Here is a 15,450-nt window from a genome sequence, read left to right as displayed (position 1 = left end):
GCGGGGTCTCTTTTGTGCCCCTACCTAGTCTCTTGCATAGACCTATCATATATCTGTAAATTAAACTGAATATCAAATCAATAAAGTATTAGGTAGTTCCAAAGAGTTATGGAATGAATCATTTATTAATTTGATATTTTAAAAATGTAAACTTTCCAGATTTTATTTAGATCAGCCCTAAATATGTTGAAAGGTCCAACCTTAATGCATTTCATAAAGCTTAGTATATATTGCAGCTTGAAATCGTAGACTATATTGCCTATATTGGGAAACAAAACATGGCGGCATTTTGAACGGCTTTTACGGGTTTGTATTTTGAACTGTGGATGAACCACTGTAATCAAACTTTCTGTGCTTACGGTGAGTTTTCATTATAACTTCAGTTTTCATTTTATACATGATTAATGTTTTTTTCAAAGTAAGGTTTATTTCATCCCCCAAATCTAACGAGATCATTTGTACATTGTTGTTTTAAATTGTCCCATACGTTAAAAATTGTGTGTGGTAAAAATATGGTAACTGGACAGGGGGGGGGGGGGGGGGGTTGGGAGGTGTGTCGGTAGTTACAAATATGAAATATGATTTCCATATCGGGAAGACTGCATTCTTCTTCTTCTTCTTCTTCTTCCTCCGCTCTATTGGAGATCAGCAGCTACCAGGGCCGGGTACTGCAGTTTGTCATACTAGATCTACTCATAGCAGGCAGGATTGTCATGTCAGGTAGAAAGTAGGGAGGCCAATGCCCGGGCGTAAGGCTTCTACACCTACGATTTGTGCGCTCGTCGCCCACTTCAAAAAATTAGCAAAGGGAAAAAAATGATGTAAAAATAAAAATTGAAGAAAATAAGAAAAGAAAATACAATTATACATTTTACAACATACCTATAATCACGGATCTGTAACAGTCTTTCACCATTTGTTGACAATCTTGCAGATTTTGACGTTTTTTAATCCAATAATTGTGGTTGCAGACGACCTTGACGCACTCGCACCACCGACTAAGAAAATCCTAGAGGGCGTAGAGGTTTGCTCACTAAAAACCTTCTCATTGGCAGAAGGTAGACCCTAAAAATATGGGGTCCGTTTTGAGTAAAGAACTTTTGATAGAGATCAACATTTCAGATGTTCACAATTGCCACTTCTAACAACTAGAAAATATAAAGAAAAAAGATTATATCTTTTTAAATACAGATTTTTACAAACTGAACATTCGAAAGTAGATAGAGTACGATGTTTCTGTCAATCTTGCGTTGGTTTGAGCCCTATAGCTACATCCATCTCAAAATGAGAAGGAAAACAGTGAACAGTGACGTCATTGTTCGCGCCAAAAATAAAGGGTATTGCGACATAATCTGAGCTCCGGTCAGATCGTGCGCAAAGCGTAGTCTTATTTATAGACCCTAGTACCTTATTCTCACAGCACTAGATACGAGTGTCGTGCAGTAATGTATGAGAAGTGTTAAAAAAGATATTTCAGTAAAAAAAAAATTCTACGTGAGCAGTCTATACTCCAATTGAGAATTGAAATGAAAGCCATGATTTGAAGGTGTGTGTTGTATGATACATGGTTAGTGAGTGTGTATGTTACGTATAGCGAAAGGGAGAGAGAGAGAGTGAGAGAAATATTAGTACACGTACGTTGCATGCATGGATGTGCGCTATGATTGTGTTCGCTGCAAGATGGATTTTAATTGGACCTCGTAACTTCTCGATTGTTGATAATAAGGAATACTCATGAGGAAATCAAATTATTGGAATACACATCTAAGGTAAATATCAATGAATTATATATATTTCTTTCCTTTTTTGAACCATCGTCTTCGGCTCGTAGTAGTAGAAGATGTAATCGTTCGCACATTGATGGCTGGACTTCAGCCTGCATCGGGGCTTGCCTGTGTCGGTGGAGGGATCAACTAAGAAGAAGAAGGTGTGTACGTGTGCGACCGATTCAAGGCTAGCCGCTGTTGAGTGATTGCACTTTCGCGCGAAGTTTTAAACTTCATCATGAACTTTGTCCCTCGGGCCTGTCTAATTATGAACGTAACTTTGCGACATGAAATATAATTGTTTCAAGGCTCTTACGTACGGAAAGGCGTAGAAGGAAGCTGGATAAAAAGAGCTGGATATCTCCTATTTGATGGAACTTCTGGAGTCGGCAGATGGGTGGATTTTCTTAGTGAAAGTAAATGCTTTCTTTTAATCTTAGTTTTAGTATAAACAAATTAGTAATTAAAAAGTTAGATTTGGGCATTGGCCTCCCTATAGAAAGTGTATTAGCGATTGCCATTATTTAGCACGAGCAGAGTGGATATTGTATAAAAATGACAGTGATGCATTAATAAGAAGGTTCTTTTGGTTAGGGCAGACAGTTAGAACATTCGGAAATAGGACTGCCCGCGTGAAAGTCTCAGGGTCATCTGGACTAAATAGAGCGAGTGTCGACTGCTGTACGCCCCTGTGGCCTGTGGTGGAGATTGTCGACCAGCTTCTGACAATGATTCCTGAGTGGTTTGCACTTGGCTATGAAGTGTGTGATGTCCTCCTCTTCCGCTTTGCACACTTGGCAGAATCGGATCGTACCCTTCTTGATTTTACACAGCCGGGATTGAGTTAGGTACGTCTGAGAGAGAAGTTGCGAGCGTACAATGATGGCTTGACGTAGAAAACTTGGCACTACTACCCCTGCATTAATAGGTAGCTTTAAAAAAAATTGTGTTTGTAATCTGGTAGTATCACTGAGTGATTTCAAGTATGGTGTTCGGTGTTGCCGTGTTGGTGTTGCCGTTGGTGTTGAGAACGTGGAAAGGCTGCTGAACTGAGCTCCAAGTAACACCGACGGTCAGTTTAGAAGGACGATACTGATCACACATGCACGTTATCGATGGCTTAACACCAGCCTCAACGAGTGTGACGTCCTACTGTACACGCGAAAAGTCTTGCGATAAAAGCGTAATCCACGCAGAAAATCCAATAAATTACATCATTTTGAATATCAAATGTAAAGACATATTAAAAAATCAATAGATAATATATCATTTCTCTTGAAAAACATATATTGTTGTTAACCTGGTAGTTTGAATATCTCTTTCTTTCCACTCTTACATACTTGACATTGCATGGTAGAACCAAGACAGAGCAAGACGAACCATTACAACATGAATTTGGCTGTTCCTGGGACCCACGTCTACATTTATACATTGTAAAGACTTGACTGGCATTACAATGAAGAGAGGACAGACGGGTGTTATCAAGAGGAGACCTGGCGCTGGTCCATCGAAGAAGCTCCCCAAAACACCCCAGAGAGCTGCCCCTGTTAAAAAGGCACCTCCTACAGAGAACAGAGATGAAGAGAGTGAGTGATTTTTTTTTCCCTTTTTTTTCTTCTGATTGTTAATTTTCAATTGTTATTTTTGTTTTGATATTGTTTTTCTAGATATTTCATGAGCAATATTGTTCAAGCAAAGGGAACTTTCTCTACAAGACCGCCTTGGTTTTTTATGGCACCCTTGATTCCATGTATAATGATTTGCATCTTTGCTTTATTTCTGATTTGTATGTGTACCGTACATGCATATGCTTTTATTGGAATTAAATGAAATTGAAGTTGCACTTGTCTTTACTATATCATACAAAACATGTATAGTGAAGTGCCTCACTGGGTTCTGAGAACAAAAATAAACAGTTTATCTGAGATGATTTTAAAATGCAGGAATCTCCTTCCATCTTAAAAAAACAGCACATTAAATGTGACATCCACATGTCGATAGAGATCCAAAGGAAGCTCGCAAATCATTCTTCAGTCTTCACCTTAAAATAAAATCAATCACTCAATCACTCGAGTGGTTTAAGCACTTGACTTGAAATTCAAAGGTCGCGGTTCGATCCCCGATACGGCACTAATCTTCATTTGCCACACTTGACCCAAGCGAGGCAAATGGGAACCTGGCAGGAATTAAGCCTGGGTAATAATTAATGCGCCTCGGAAAATGATTTCTAGATAGACGGCGCTATAGAAATGCTTGTAATTAATTAATTAATTAATCTTTGTTATTTAACTGCAGCATCCCCATCAAAGTCCCCGGTTCGCTACATCACAGAGGGTCTGATCAAACAGACTACGGGGAAGGAAAGCCTGACTGATGTGCTATCCCTTCGCCTCACCGTCAGGAAAGATGATGGCAAGAAAATAAGGGTATGGAATTGTGATTTTACACTATCATTGGCATTATTGTTTGATGAAGATTATGTTTATAATACAGCAGTGATTAAAATGTTAATTTCAACATATAACTTACCCTCATAAAAAGAAGAAGAATAATGTATAAATGCTTAGTTAGAGGCATGTCTAGCCATTTTACTTCCGCTGTATGTGTTTTTTAATCCCAGAGCCTTTTGTCTTGATACAATCAGTGGAACAAGACCATCTTTGACTTCTCAAATCATGAACCTGCTTTGGTTTCAAGAAGAAAGCCTTGCTCTTCTTTTTCGAAAAATAGTAGTACAGCACTAAAGGATTTATTTCCAAAAGCAGGGGTACTTGTCATAGCACTTGCTCTTGTTGAACATTAATATACATTTTGCCTTTACAGGGCTGTCGTTTAAAGCCGGTTACCGGTAAAACTTGCCGCCTATTCACTCGTTTCTTACCGGCTATAATTCCTATAATAAACATTGCAAAAATCACAGAAAGTAGATCTAAATCAATGCTAATCCAAAATTTCCTTAATTTCGTCCAAGATATAATTAGTGCCGCACATACACGGCCGCAGTCGACGAAATCCCTTACGATCACGAACGCGACGTCGTCCGTACTTACCTAGACCTATCTATCTAACGTTACATCGCAGTTCTCCCCCCACAGCGCGGCGGCCAAGCCCGCCCGTCCCTACCCCATTGCGATCCCGATGTGCACGCGAGAAGACGGTGCACTGCACAAAATATATACACACTGATCATAACAAAACTGAAGCTAGCTCGCTGTAACCAAACTATCCGTTGCCGATTTGATATTTGAAGATCACGGAAACCGGGGCCTATACACGTGCGTGCAATGTCTAGAGACAACGTACTTTAGATTCTGAGATGCGCAAATCGGCAACAGAGTTTTGAACTCGGCTGAGTTAAGGCCGGCCACGGCCGTCCCTGGCGGACCCCCGCAGCTATTAATTAAATGAGAATTCATATGGGGAGCCAAATAAAAGTCACAAGTAAAAAAAAAAATCAAAATCTAGCCTCTGCTGCCCATTATTTAAATACTGTACATGTATTCAACAAATCATAATGTAGAAAGATTGAGTATGGTGCATCATCTCAGTTTAATTAAAAATTACAAAGTAATGGTACAAAGTGATAAATAATTATCAACTTAATAACTTTTCTTATGAGTTATGATTGTTCATGTAATATTAAACATGAGTGTAATACAAGGTAGGAAAGATAACTACAAATTTTCTTCTTAGGTATGCACCAGATTGCACGAGTTCAAGTGGAAAATCCCAAAAGGTCCCTACCGTGTGAGGGGGGACACCCCCCTCCCACACCCTCCCCCCTCGGTCGCTCCCTCGCAGTGATGGTACCTCCTATAAAATTCAAATTACCTCCTTCAAAAATAATTAACAAGACCCCTGCTTTAGCCAGCAGCACTCCAAGTACTTACAGATCTTATTTCATGCGAAAGCTACTGTGGTTAGATTAGCAAGTGTGCGCTTGTAAAAATGATGCCTAGCTGGAATGCTCCCCAGGGAGTGGAGAATGTGCATACATTGTGTGCGGGTAAGCCTGAATCCAATGACCGGGGTAATAATATACTTATCTGTAAAGCGCTTTGAGAGGGCCTCCGGTCCTGAAAAGCGCTAATATAAGAACGAGCTATTATTATTATTATTATTTCTTTGTTCAGTACATTGAGAACCTTGAGGGACTGAAGCGGCTCCAGGTCCTGAACCTGTCCTTCAACCAGATCCAGAAGATGGAACGCCTGGCCCACCTGACCCGTCTCAGGGAGCTGGACCTGAGCTGTAACTGCATCGCTCGGATCGAGGGCCTGGAGACCTTGCTGCACATCCAGATCCTCAACCTGTCCCACAATCTGATCGAGACCATACCGGCTTGGCTTGGCAAGAGGCTCAAGGCTCTGAGGGAGTTCCACATGGAAGGCAACATGCTCTTCTCTGTAAGTGGGAGAGGTGACGTTTTTAGAGTCAATACTGGCTCTAAGGGGTTACCGTACCTACCAACCCTTCTGAATAATCCGGAATATTCTGTTTGGCTGGATTTTTAGGACCCCAAAATCTGGAATATTCTGTTTTTTCAAAATTTATAATTTATAATTCTCATTTTCAAATGTTGGCAGGTATGGGTTACTCATTTATTTATTTATTTATTTATAATCTTTCGTCAGGGTAGCCCATTCACCAATAAGTAGTGGTCTTCCATGGGGCCCTGAATAAACATGAACATATTTACATCAGAAAGCATAACGTTTATACAGAACAGTTAAAATAAAATATCATAGGACATTTAGAAAGATATGACACTGCAATAATAGACGTGGCAAAAATAATACTTTGTTTGCAAAATAGTTCAACAGTAATGCCAATAGGAAAATATCGATTAAGTCGCAATTATAGCTGCCAACCATTCCTATAAGAGGAATTATTCCTATTTTGGGGCCTTCAAGCTATTGTTTTGAACCCTGAATTCATATCTTTTTCTGAAATATTTTGTGTGAAAAATATACAAAATAGACTGTATTCCTAATTTTGTCTTTAGAGATTCCTAAGTTTTACCATGGAAGGTTGGTGGGTATGGTTACTGTGTTCATGTCATGGTCTAATGGATATTTGTAAGTTGCTTGACTATGGCTGACATGTTACACAGTTTGCATCCTTACCATCACACTGAACATCCGTGAAAAGACATGAATTTACATCTGCCACTCTCCACTCTGTTGAAGTTAATGGGTATTTGGTATGAAAAATTACCTGAAAATATTAAGTGCCTCATGGTGGCTCAGCTAAAGCCAGTGCCCGGTTTCATAAAACTTGTTATCAATGCTAATTTTCTATGACAAATTTGCTTTTAGCCAATCAAATACCATGATTTCAGTACCAGTGACTTATCACAGTTATTGTAACTTTTGATTGATAACAAGTTTTATGAAATGGGGCCCAGGACCATGACAGCATTCAGCACTTTTATATCCTCTGAATAAAGTGCTATATTGATATAAATCCAGCTAATACAGTTCTGAAATATTGAAAAATTATCAGAATAATAAAAAAGTAACTCAAACATTGTGAAAATCATGATTTAAATGTATTCCAATATAAAACAATTGACAAAGAAAACATCTCTTTTCACCCTTATATAGAGATGATGAAACTCATGTATAGCATTTGTTTGGAAACAGTGTCAATGCACTATTATTCAAATTTGTTACAAAACATTTGGTTCTATTCTATAAAGACCTATGGCGACAGCACTGGCATGTGGAGGCCCAAAAGACATCATAACGCTCTTCCAGTATTGCTACTCGACACGCTCCGTCACAGACGTCAAAGTCTTCAAAAAAGCCCTTAAAACTTAACTTTTTGATAAGTGTTACCATAAATTGTAAATTGCACTTTGTAAATTGTTAGGGCCTACGGTCCTGAAATGCGCAGTGGAAGAACTTGTTATTATTTGACTTTTACAAGGAACAAGAAAGATCAGGAGAGCATTTCACAAAACTTGTCATCAGTGACAAATGACAATTTGTGTTATAAGCTACTGAAATCCTTGCTTCTGATTGGTTATGAGCACATTTGTCACTGATTTTTGTTATTTGTCATTGAAAAAAGGCTTTTGTGAAACGCCCCCCTGATACCATTCATGTCACATTTCCTACAGCTGAGCGATGTAGCTCGACTACGACCTCTGAAAGATCTGGTGAGTCTGTCTCTGTCCAAGAATCCTCTGTGCGACCTGGCCCACTACCGCCTTTATGCCGTGTTCCATCTCAGAACTGTAGGGCTGTTGGATAGGCAGCAGGTCACAGAGAGGGAGAGGATGGAAGCGGAGGAGAGGTTTGCTCAAGGTAAGGTGATGATGGTGGTGGTGGTGGTGGGGGAGTTGGTGGTGGTGGTGGTAGTGGGGTGGTGGTGATGATAGTGATGATGGTTATGATGAAGAAGATGATGATGATTGTGTTTTTTGAAAGTGAGTAACCTGGTTATGGTGACTGAATTATATTTAATTTAATTTGGTTTTTGTGGGGGCCCTATTTATAAGCAATTTGCTTCTTTGCGGTCCTGATCATGTATTTGCTTTGTATTTTGTATGAATTCTATTTCTATTGTATGTTTGCTTTTACATGTATATTATGGTTAATAAATTCAATTTTAAAAAAAAGGATATAAAATGATAGCATAATTTGTTTAACAAGTGGTAAACCTACAGATGATAAAATTGATTCTTATTATTTTAATGATAAAGATGATGAACTTCATTTATAATGAAACTTTTGAGTACACGTATACCTGGTAATGCTGATTGCTATTTTATCCATGATGAATATGAAGAATATGATGATGATGAATATGAAGAACATGATGATGATGATAAATATGAGGATTATGATTATAATGATAATGATTATGATGAGGCCTAAAAAAAAAATGTTGTATTGCCTTCTTTATAGGTGCCAAAACATGGGTCGGTCTTTGGGCTGATATTTCTTAGTTTTGAATGCCCTTCATACATTTTTTTCTAAAATACAGTAAAAAACAATATAACAAATTTAAAAGCCGACCGTAGATTTCAAGATTTTTTGGTAGGTCTCAAAGGGCAATGCAACAACTTTTTCTTTTTAGGCCTGATGACGAGAAGAATATAAATGGTTTTGATGAAATTCATGAAATTCATTTTTATCCTGTTATATATTTATTATCTCATATTGTGAATTTTTATTCTGTTTACTCTTAATTTTCCAGGATGCAGACTGAGGGGGGTGACATGCTTTCAAGTAATAGCAATTTCAATTGCTTTTGTCACCCCTGACCAGCAGATTGTATCCTTCTCTCTCTCTCCTCTCCACTTTCTGAAAGCTGTTTGCATGTAGTATGACATTTCTATGTACATGTATTATTTGATTGTTATACTGTGTGTTTTCTGATTGGTCAAATAAATAATAATAAGATGAAATCCATTGAAAATCCATTATCATTGTTTTCAGAGGAGATTGAGAACCTGGAGGTCCAGCTGGAGGCCAGAGATAAGAGTTTCCATGCCCTGGAAGCAGACCACACCACCACCCTGGACGAGAAAAAGAAGACAGAGGGAAAGGCCCAGGCACTGGAGAAGAAGTCCCAACTTGACCAGCAGAGGGTCAAAGAGCTGGAGAGTGAACTCAAAGCAAAGGATGAACTGGTGAGAGCAGGAGAAGTAGGGATGATGTTTGCTGACCATTGTGGTATCACTATGAACATGACGGACAAAGAAAGAGGACAAAATATACAGTTCCTCATTCTACCCTCAACAATTGCTGTGGTAGACAAAGGAACATCCCGTCACTGCTATAATGTAAAAATGTGTAGAACAGGTGTCACATACATATTCACCTGTTCTACACATTTTTACATAATAGCAGTGAAGGGATGTTCCTTTGTCTACCACAGCAATTGTTGAGGGTAGAATGAGGAACTGTATATTTTGTCCGTCATGTTCATAGTGTATGTGGGTGATGGCTGTTAGGATGGTTGTGTTCGTTGGTGATGGCTTGTAACTCTTAATCTTATACGAGAGGTCCTCTGTGCAGTACTTGATATTTCGCCCACTTCTGTTCGCCTGGACCCAGGTCAATAAAATGGTTGGATGGCAGTGCCGGGGTAATGATAGTGGCTGGACCCTCAGGAGGACCATTGTCATTACTGATGAGGATACCCTTACCGATATTGGTTTATCTATTTAAATATTGAATGAAGTAACAAAGGGAAATGGGAGAGAGAAGACATGGAATTTCTGCCAAAAAAATTGTTATTTTCCTGATGACAGTGCACTGCAAGGTATCCATTTACCGTACTTGAAAAATCTGCAGTATTTAATTTCATCGAGAACCTGAAGTATCGTTCTTGTTTATTTGAAATTAAGGATAAATTGAAGAAATTGACAGAAAGAGAGAAACAATGTTACAGGAACGGAAAAGAAAAACAGGAACGCAGCAAAGAACCATAATTATAAATCAATGATTCCTTGAAAATTTAACGTTTCACAGTCACTGTTAGCTATTGATTCTGTTGAATACAAAACATAAGTTATTGCATGCATGTCCACATTTCTGTTCTATGTAGCTATTGCTATTTTATGATCTTTTCTATCTTTCTTTTTATGAATGAATGAATGGACTATATATCAACTTGATCTTGAACATGTAGTTGAGACGGAAGACGGCTGAATTGACCAAGGCCTGTGAGAAGCAGTATCGTCTGGAGCAGGAGCTGGCCTTCCATAAGATCGACGCCAAGTTTGAACCGCTCCCTTATATGGCTTTTGTAGACCAGGTAAAGAATTTTGATGGCATAGCCAAGTTGATAGAATTAGTACTCATAAGTTTGTTGATGAATGAAAAACAGTGATATGCTGTGTAGCCCAGAAGTTTTGGAGAAGAAATTCTTATCATATTACCAGTATTGTTATATACATGTAGTATTGTTTATAAGGAGAGATTTTTTTAAATTGTTTTGTTTTGTTGTTTTCCATGCAGATTTTAACGTTTATAGAGCAATGCATATTGTAGTGTCACGTCAATACAGCTTATAAGTATTTTTATATTCTGGTGCACCTATAAAGCGGAAACTTATCCCAAAATTGTTATGGAATTAAAATATCATGACCCTCGTGATATTTTGCCACTGCTGATTCAGTATGGGCAATGGCATGTACACTACATTTGTATATGAATCAGGCCTAAAAAAAAAGATATTGTATTGCCCTTTGCGACCGACCCAAAAATCTTGAAATCTCTTTAGAGAAAAATATATTAAAGCATTCAAAACTGAGAGATATCAGCCCAAAGAGGAGGAAAAAAGAAGTTAAAAAAGTTATTTAAAAAAAAAAAGATTTCCGACCGACCGCCCCATGTTTTAGAACCTAATGGGCAATACAACATCTTTTTTTTTAGGCCTCCTGTGTAACGAACTCATTGAGTTCCAAAAGACATGATGTAAAAGAAAAATGAAAAAATTCCTGGCACAAATAAAACCTATATCAGAAAAATTGTTCTTGTCAGCCTTTGATCAAGCAATTTGCAATACCGGTATGTACAAGTTTATATTAACCCAACAGCAATTAGAGATTGTGTAAAACTGGCCTATTACACACTGAAAAATATTGCTCTCATTTTTACATTGTTCTGAACAATATGAAACATGCGCTATTTTTTATGCAGAATCCTACTGTGGACATCGTAAGGATTACGTACGTATGATACTATCTCGGTAGACCCTAGAACGGATACTATAGCACGTTGAAATCCGACGAAAACGGACAGGCTGTTTCGGGCTGTTCAGATGCAACCTCTTGCCCTCTGCCTCCCTTGTATATAATGAAAATTATTATTAAAGAGTATGAGTACAAGAAAATAGACCAAGAAGATAGACCTGGAAGCTCGACTGCTGTCTCAGCATTCTTGCAGTAAAGGTAAAGGGTTAAAGGAGGGGCAGTTCCGGGTAGTTTAGGTGCTAATGGCTTAATCTTGAGGATGCTTTTTATTTTTAGGAAAAAAGAAACTAATAAAAAGAAATTTCCGGTACTTTCCTCCATTCAGGTTGATGGTGGCACGGAAGAGAGTGCATACATCGGCCAAGCCAGCTTCAGACGCAACGAGTTTGCCTCGGAGCAGTACCTCACCCCCAGGGGCCAGAAGCTGAGGTACCACCTCACCCCGGGGAGTGCAGACGTGGACCCCTCCATGAAGAGACAACTCAACGAGACCCTGGACATTACCTTGGCTGATAAAGAGAAACAGATTGGTAGAGGTGAGAACGATTAAAAACCATCTGAGACATGTTTCTGAAGCAGTAAACAGACCTGCCATCCATTGCGTTTTTCCGGGAATTATTTCGGTTTTTTTCTCTAAAGTACGGTAGTACGTTTTTTCTTCATTTTTTTTTTTATTTTAAAATTATTTTTTTCAAACATACAGCATATCAACCGAAGGCCCTTAAATTTGTATCACTACTTCAATAGAAAACTAAGGTTAAAACTTACTTCAAGAGAAAATTATTCTTGAAGAGAATGAAACGCTGATAATACCAATAACAAAATAACAAAAAAAATTACCTGCCGGTTCTTGTAAATACACTGTAGGTCCTAAAATGAAAATAACAGCATGAGGAATGGGCATTTCTGCATTGGAATTGTGTCGCCTGTGGTTGTAAGTTTTGTTTTAATCATTTCCTTCTTTTTTTGTTACTTGAAATTCCTCTCTTTTTTTGCCATCATGGTTCCTTTTTGGGGTTGCACAAGGTTGGCAGCTCTGAGTAAACCTCTTTGTAAAAGAAAAAAAAAAGAGAAAAAAATGCTGTGGCAAATACAACAATTGTTGAGGCTGTTGAAAATACACATAAGCATGGGGGTGGGGGGATATCCATGTCCCCATGTGCGTATATGTTTACATGCAATCAACACATACCTTGGGTTGGACCAATCCATAAGAAGACAAATCAATGAAACCCTGGACAATATTCTTTGGGATAAAGAGAAAGAGATTCAAAGAGAGGTGATGAAGCATATGAGAATCGTGCATAGGTCTATATATATATATACATGAAGGCCCTTTTAGATGTGAAGCGGTAAACATCTTCTAAAAAAGAAAAGAAAAAAACTGTGGCAAATATAGCCATTTTTAACACCCCTAACTCCCCCCTGCCTCTTGCAATTAAACATGTAAAATTTTGTAGCACTGTATTTTGAGATTTGGAAAGAAAGCTGTGGCAAATATGCATATATGGTCATCGTTAACTACCCCTTCCCCCCTCCCCCTTTCTGAAATCGTCTCTTGCAATGATATGTCTAACGCTTTGTTGCAGCGTGTTTTGTTTTAGGTGTTTCATTGCTTCATGTGTAAACAAGGCTTTTAGGTGCAAGCAGACATGTGATGTTATCTACATAGCTATGAAATAGATTTTTATTGATTTATTTATTCTGCATTCTTTGTATTTATACATGTATCTGATGTGTCTGCGTACTCATGTTCAGAATGGATACCTACCAGTACTGTTAAACCCGCAAACACAGATAATGAGATAATCAATTCTTAGATTAAGTTTGTTAAAGCGTGCAAGGCATAATGACAATGACTGCTCCCTTGATCAATAAAAGAGATTGTAGATGTGAGAACCAGGTTAATAATGCATGAAAAGAAACCTCTGGGTATACAATTGTATTATGCATTTTGACTTTGAGGGTAAGATTAGCTATGGGTTGTGGGTGTATAACATCATGTACTCTGATTGTGACAAAATGTTAAAATGCACAAGTTGCCGCACCAAACACCATTTTAGCACTAAATATTACCCACATAGCAAACTTGCACCTTTGGCTGAGTGGTGTGATGGCATGTACATTTATCTTCAATTCACTTTGCTCTTATATGTAGCCCTAAAATTTCATATAGTTTTTAACTAAAACCATTACACCCACTTTTACTATTATTGACACACCCTGTACTTTTTAAAGCAGCTGCCCCCATTTTCCTGTGATACCTCTCAGTCTACTCAAATCAATTTTGTATTCAATACTACATTTAGGTCACTTTATATCCATTAGTGTGTATGTAAATAAATCGTGAAAAAGACGTGAATACAACATTTTTCTTTACACACCCTGTACAATGTAGGGATTTCTATGAATGAAACACTTGTGGAGACAACAATCAAAACTACATATTTTTCCCTCCACAGGGATTTTATTGATTTTCATTTGGAACAAATTAACAAATATATATTCAAGGTGATGTACATTTATAACATAAATAAAATTGGCTGCTCAAGACAAGTATTGTTGAACTGTTAACAGTTGATTTAACAGTTAATGTAAAGATTCTGCTTCCGAGCTATGATATATTTCTATTGGATAGCAATTTTTCATATATTTCTATGGGATAGCAATTTCTCATACATAGATAGATACATATATATTTGGTTTTATTCGAGTACTGATTAAAAAGTCCGAAGACTAAACAAGTCAGTTTACAATATAAAATGCATAACAATAAAAATAACAAGGTAAAAAAAGAACATGGATAAATTAAATCATTAATAAGTAAAAAAAAAATATAATAAGTATATAAGTATATAATAATAATTAAATAAATAATTGTATACAAACATGTATATACTCTTTTTGAAAAATCACAGTGATATCTGAAATATGGGTGAAAATTAGTCAACATTAAGAGGAGATAATGTACATGTACATTTATGTTTGCTTTGTTTGTATTTTTATTGTTTTTAAGATTTTTCATGAAGTCATAACTACTCATTTTTAATGACATTTTTTAATTTATTAGTTTTGTCATAAAATAAAAGCTGAGTGTGTGAACTAGACTAGCTTCTCTGCCATTGCACCTGCTCCTTCTTCCTGGCTTGGTTGGTAACCATGGCAACAATGCCTGCAGTACCAGGTTTGGTGAAGAGATATATGGGTTGCAAATTGTTTATGTACATGTACTGAAATGGAGGTATGGCGATGTTATCAGGCCTAAACTGGTGTTCAATTTATTTAGTTTTGGAAAACATAGATGTTGTAGGGGATAAGCAGTGACCAGTTGGACTCAGATGTGTCAATATTTGTTATCAATATTTTTAGTGTCATCAAAACCTTCATGTATGGTAGATGATTAAATTGGTAAGTTGATATGTTGTACATTTAAATTTTTAGGAGTTGTGTAGGTAGGTTTATGCGTAAACTCATTCTTATACTTTAGATTTGTTAATATTTGTCATGATGATCTCTTAGAATTGGTATTGATGATACAGAGAATACATTCACCCAAAACTATTATGCAATCTTATGCTTTGTGTCGTTTTATATACTATATATTTATATTGGAGGGCAGGTCCAAGCTATTTGCTTTGTGACGTACGGGACATTCAGAGACTTTAAACAAGAAATAACAATGGATGACATTATTTATATGGCTATCTTTTGGTATTAGTCTGTGGCTTTTATGGGCTGGTTCATTTGTGAAAAGTTTTAGTTCTCACCAATTCATAAATTAATTTTTAATGTAATTAATGCGCTGCGTGACGTACGGGACCAGAGAATTTCTGACTTTTTCAAAAATAAGTTCATCATAAAAGTTCTCTGAATTTATTAAGTTATGAGATTTATGGTAATGATATCTTAATTCATTATGGAATCAAGCATTAATCACAACTATTACTATATTTTTCTGACCTTCCGTTGTTA

The 15,450-nt window shown here is 37.3% G+C and overlaps 1 protein-coding gene across 1 annotated transcript in view; it reads left to right on the top strand.

Annotated features, from left to right (window-relative positions):
• Positions 1 to 265: 265 nt before the first annotated feature.
• Positions 266 to 15,450, top strand: part of LOC105444149 (centriolin-like) — a 55,589-nt gene continuing 40,404 nt past the window's right edge. Inside the window, exons 1-8 of the mRNA XM_030998042.1 lie at positions 266 to 360; positions 3,124 to 3,352; positions 4,062 to 4,192; positions 5,900 to 6,172; positions 7,891 to 8,077; positions 9,215 to 9,408; positions 10,413 to 10,538; positions 11,804 to 12,014. Coding sequence (XP_030853902.1) covers positions 3,223 to 3,352; positions 4,062 to 4,192; positions 5,900 to 6,172; positions 7,891 to 8,077; positions 9,215 to 9,408; positions 10,413 to 10,538; positions 11,804 to 12,014 — 1,252 coding nt within the window. The 5' untranslated portion in view covers positions 266 to 360; positions 3,124 to 3,222. The remainder of the gene's footprint in view (positions 361 to 3,123; positions 3,353 to 4,061; positions 4,193 to 5,899; positions 6,173 to 7,890; positions 8,078 to 9,214; positions 9,409 to 10,412; positions 10,539 to 11,803; positions 12,015 to 15,450) is intronic.

This window comes from Strongylocentrotus purpuratus, unplaced genomic scaffold (assembly GCF_000002235.5).
Source record: "Strongylocentrotus purpuratus isolate Spur 01 unplaced genomic scaffold, Spur_5.0 spur5_scaffold_4, whole genome shotgun sequence".
Taxonomy (NCBI): Eukaryota; Metazoa; Echinodermata; class Echinoidea; order Camarodonta; family Strongylocentrotidae; genus Strongylocentrotus; species Strongylocentrotus purpuratus.
This window is presented reverse-complemented; position numbering and strand designations above follow the sequence as displayed.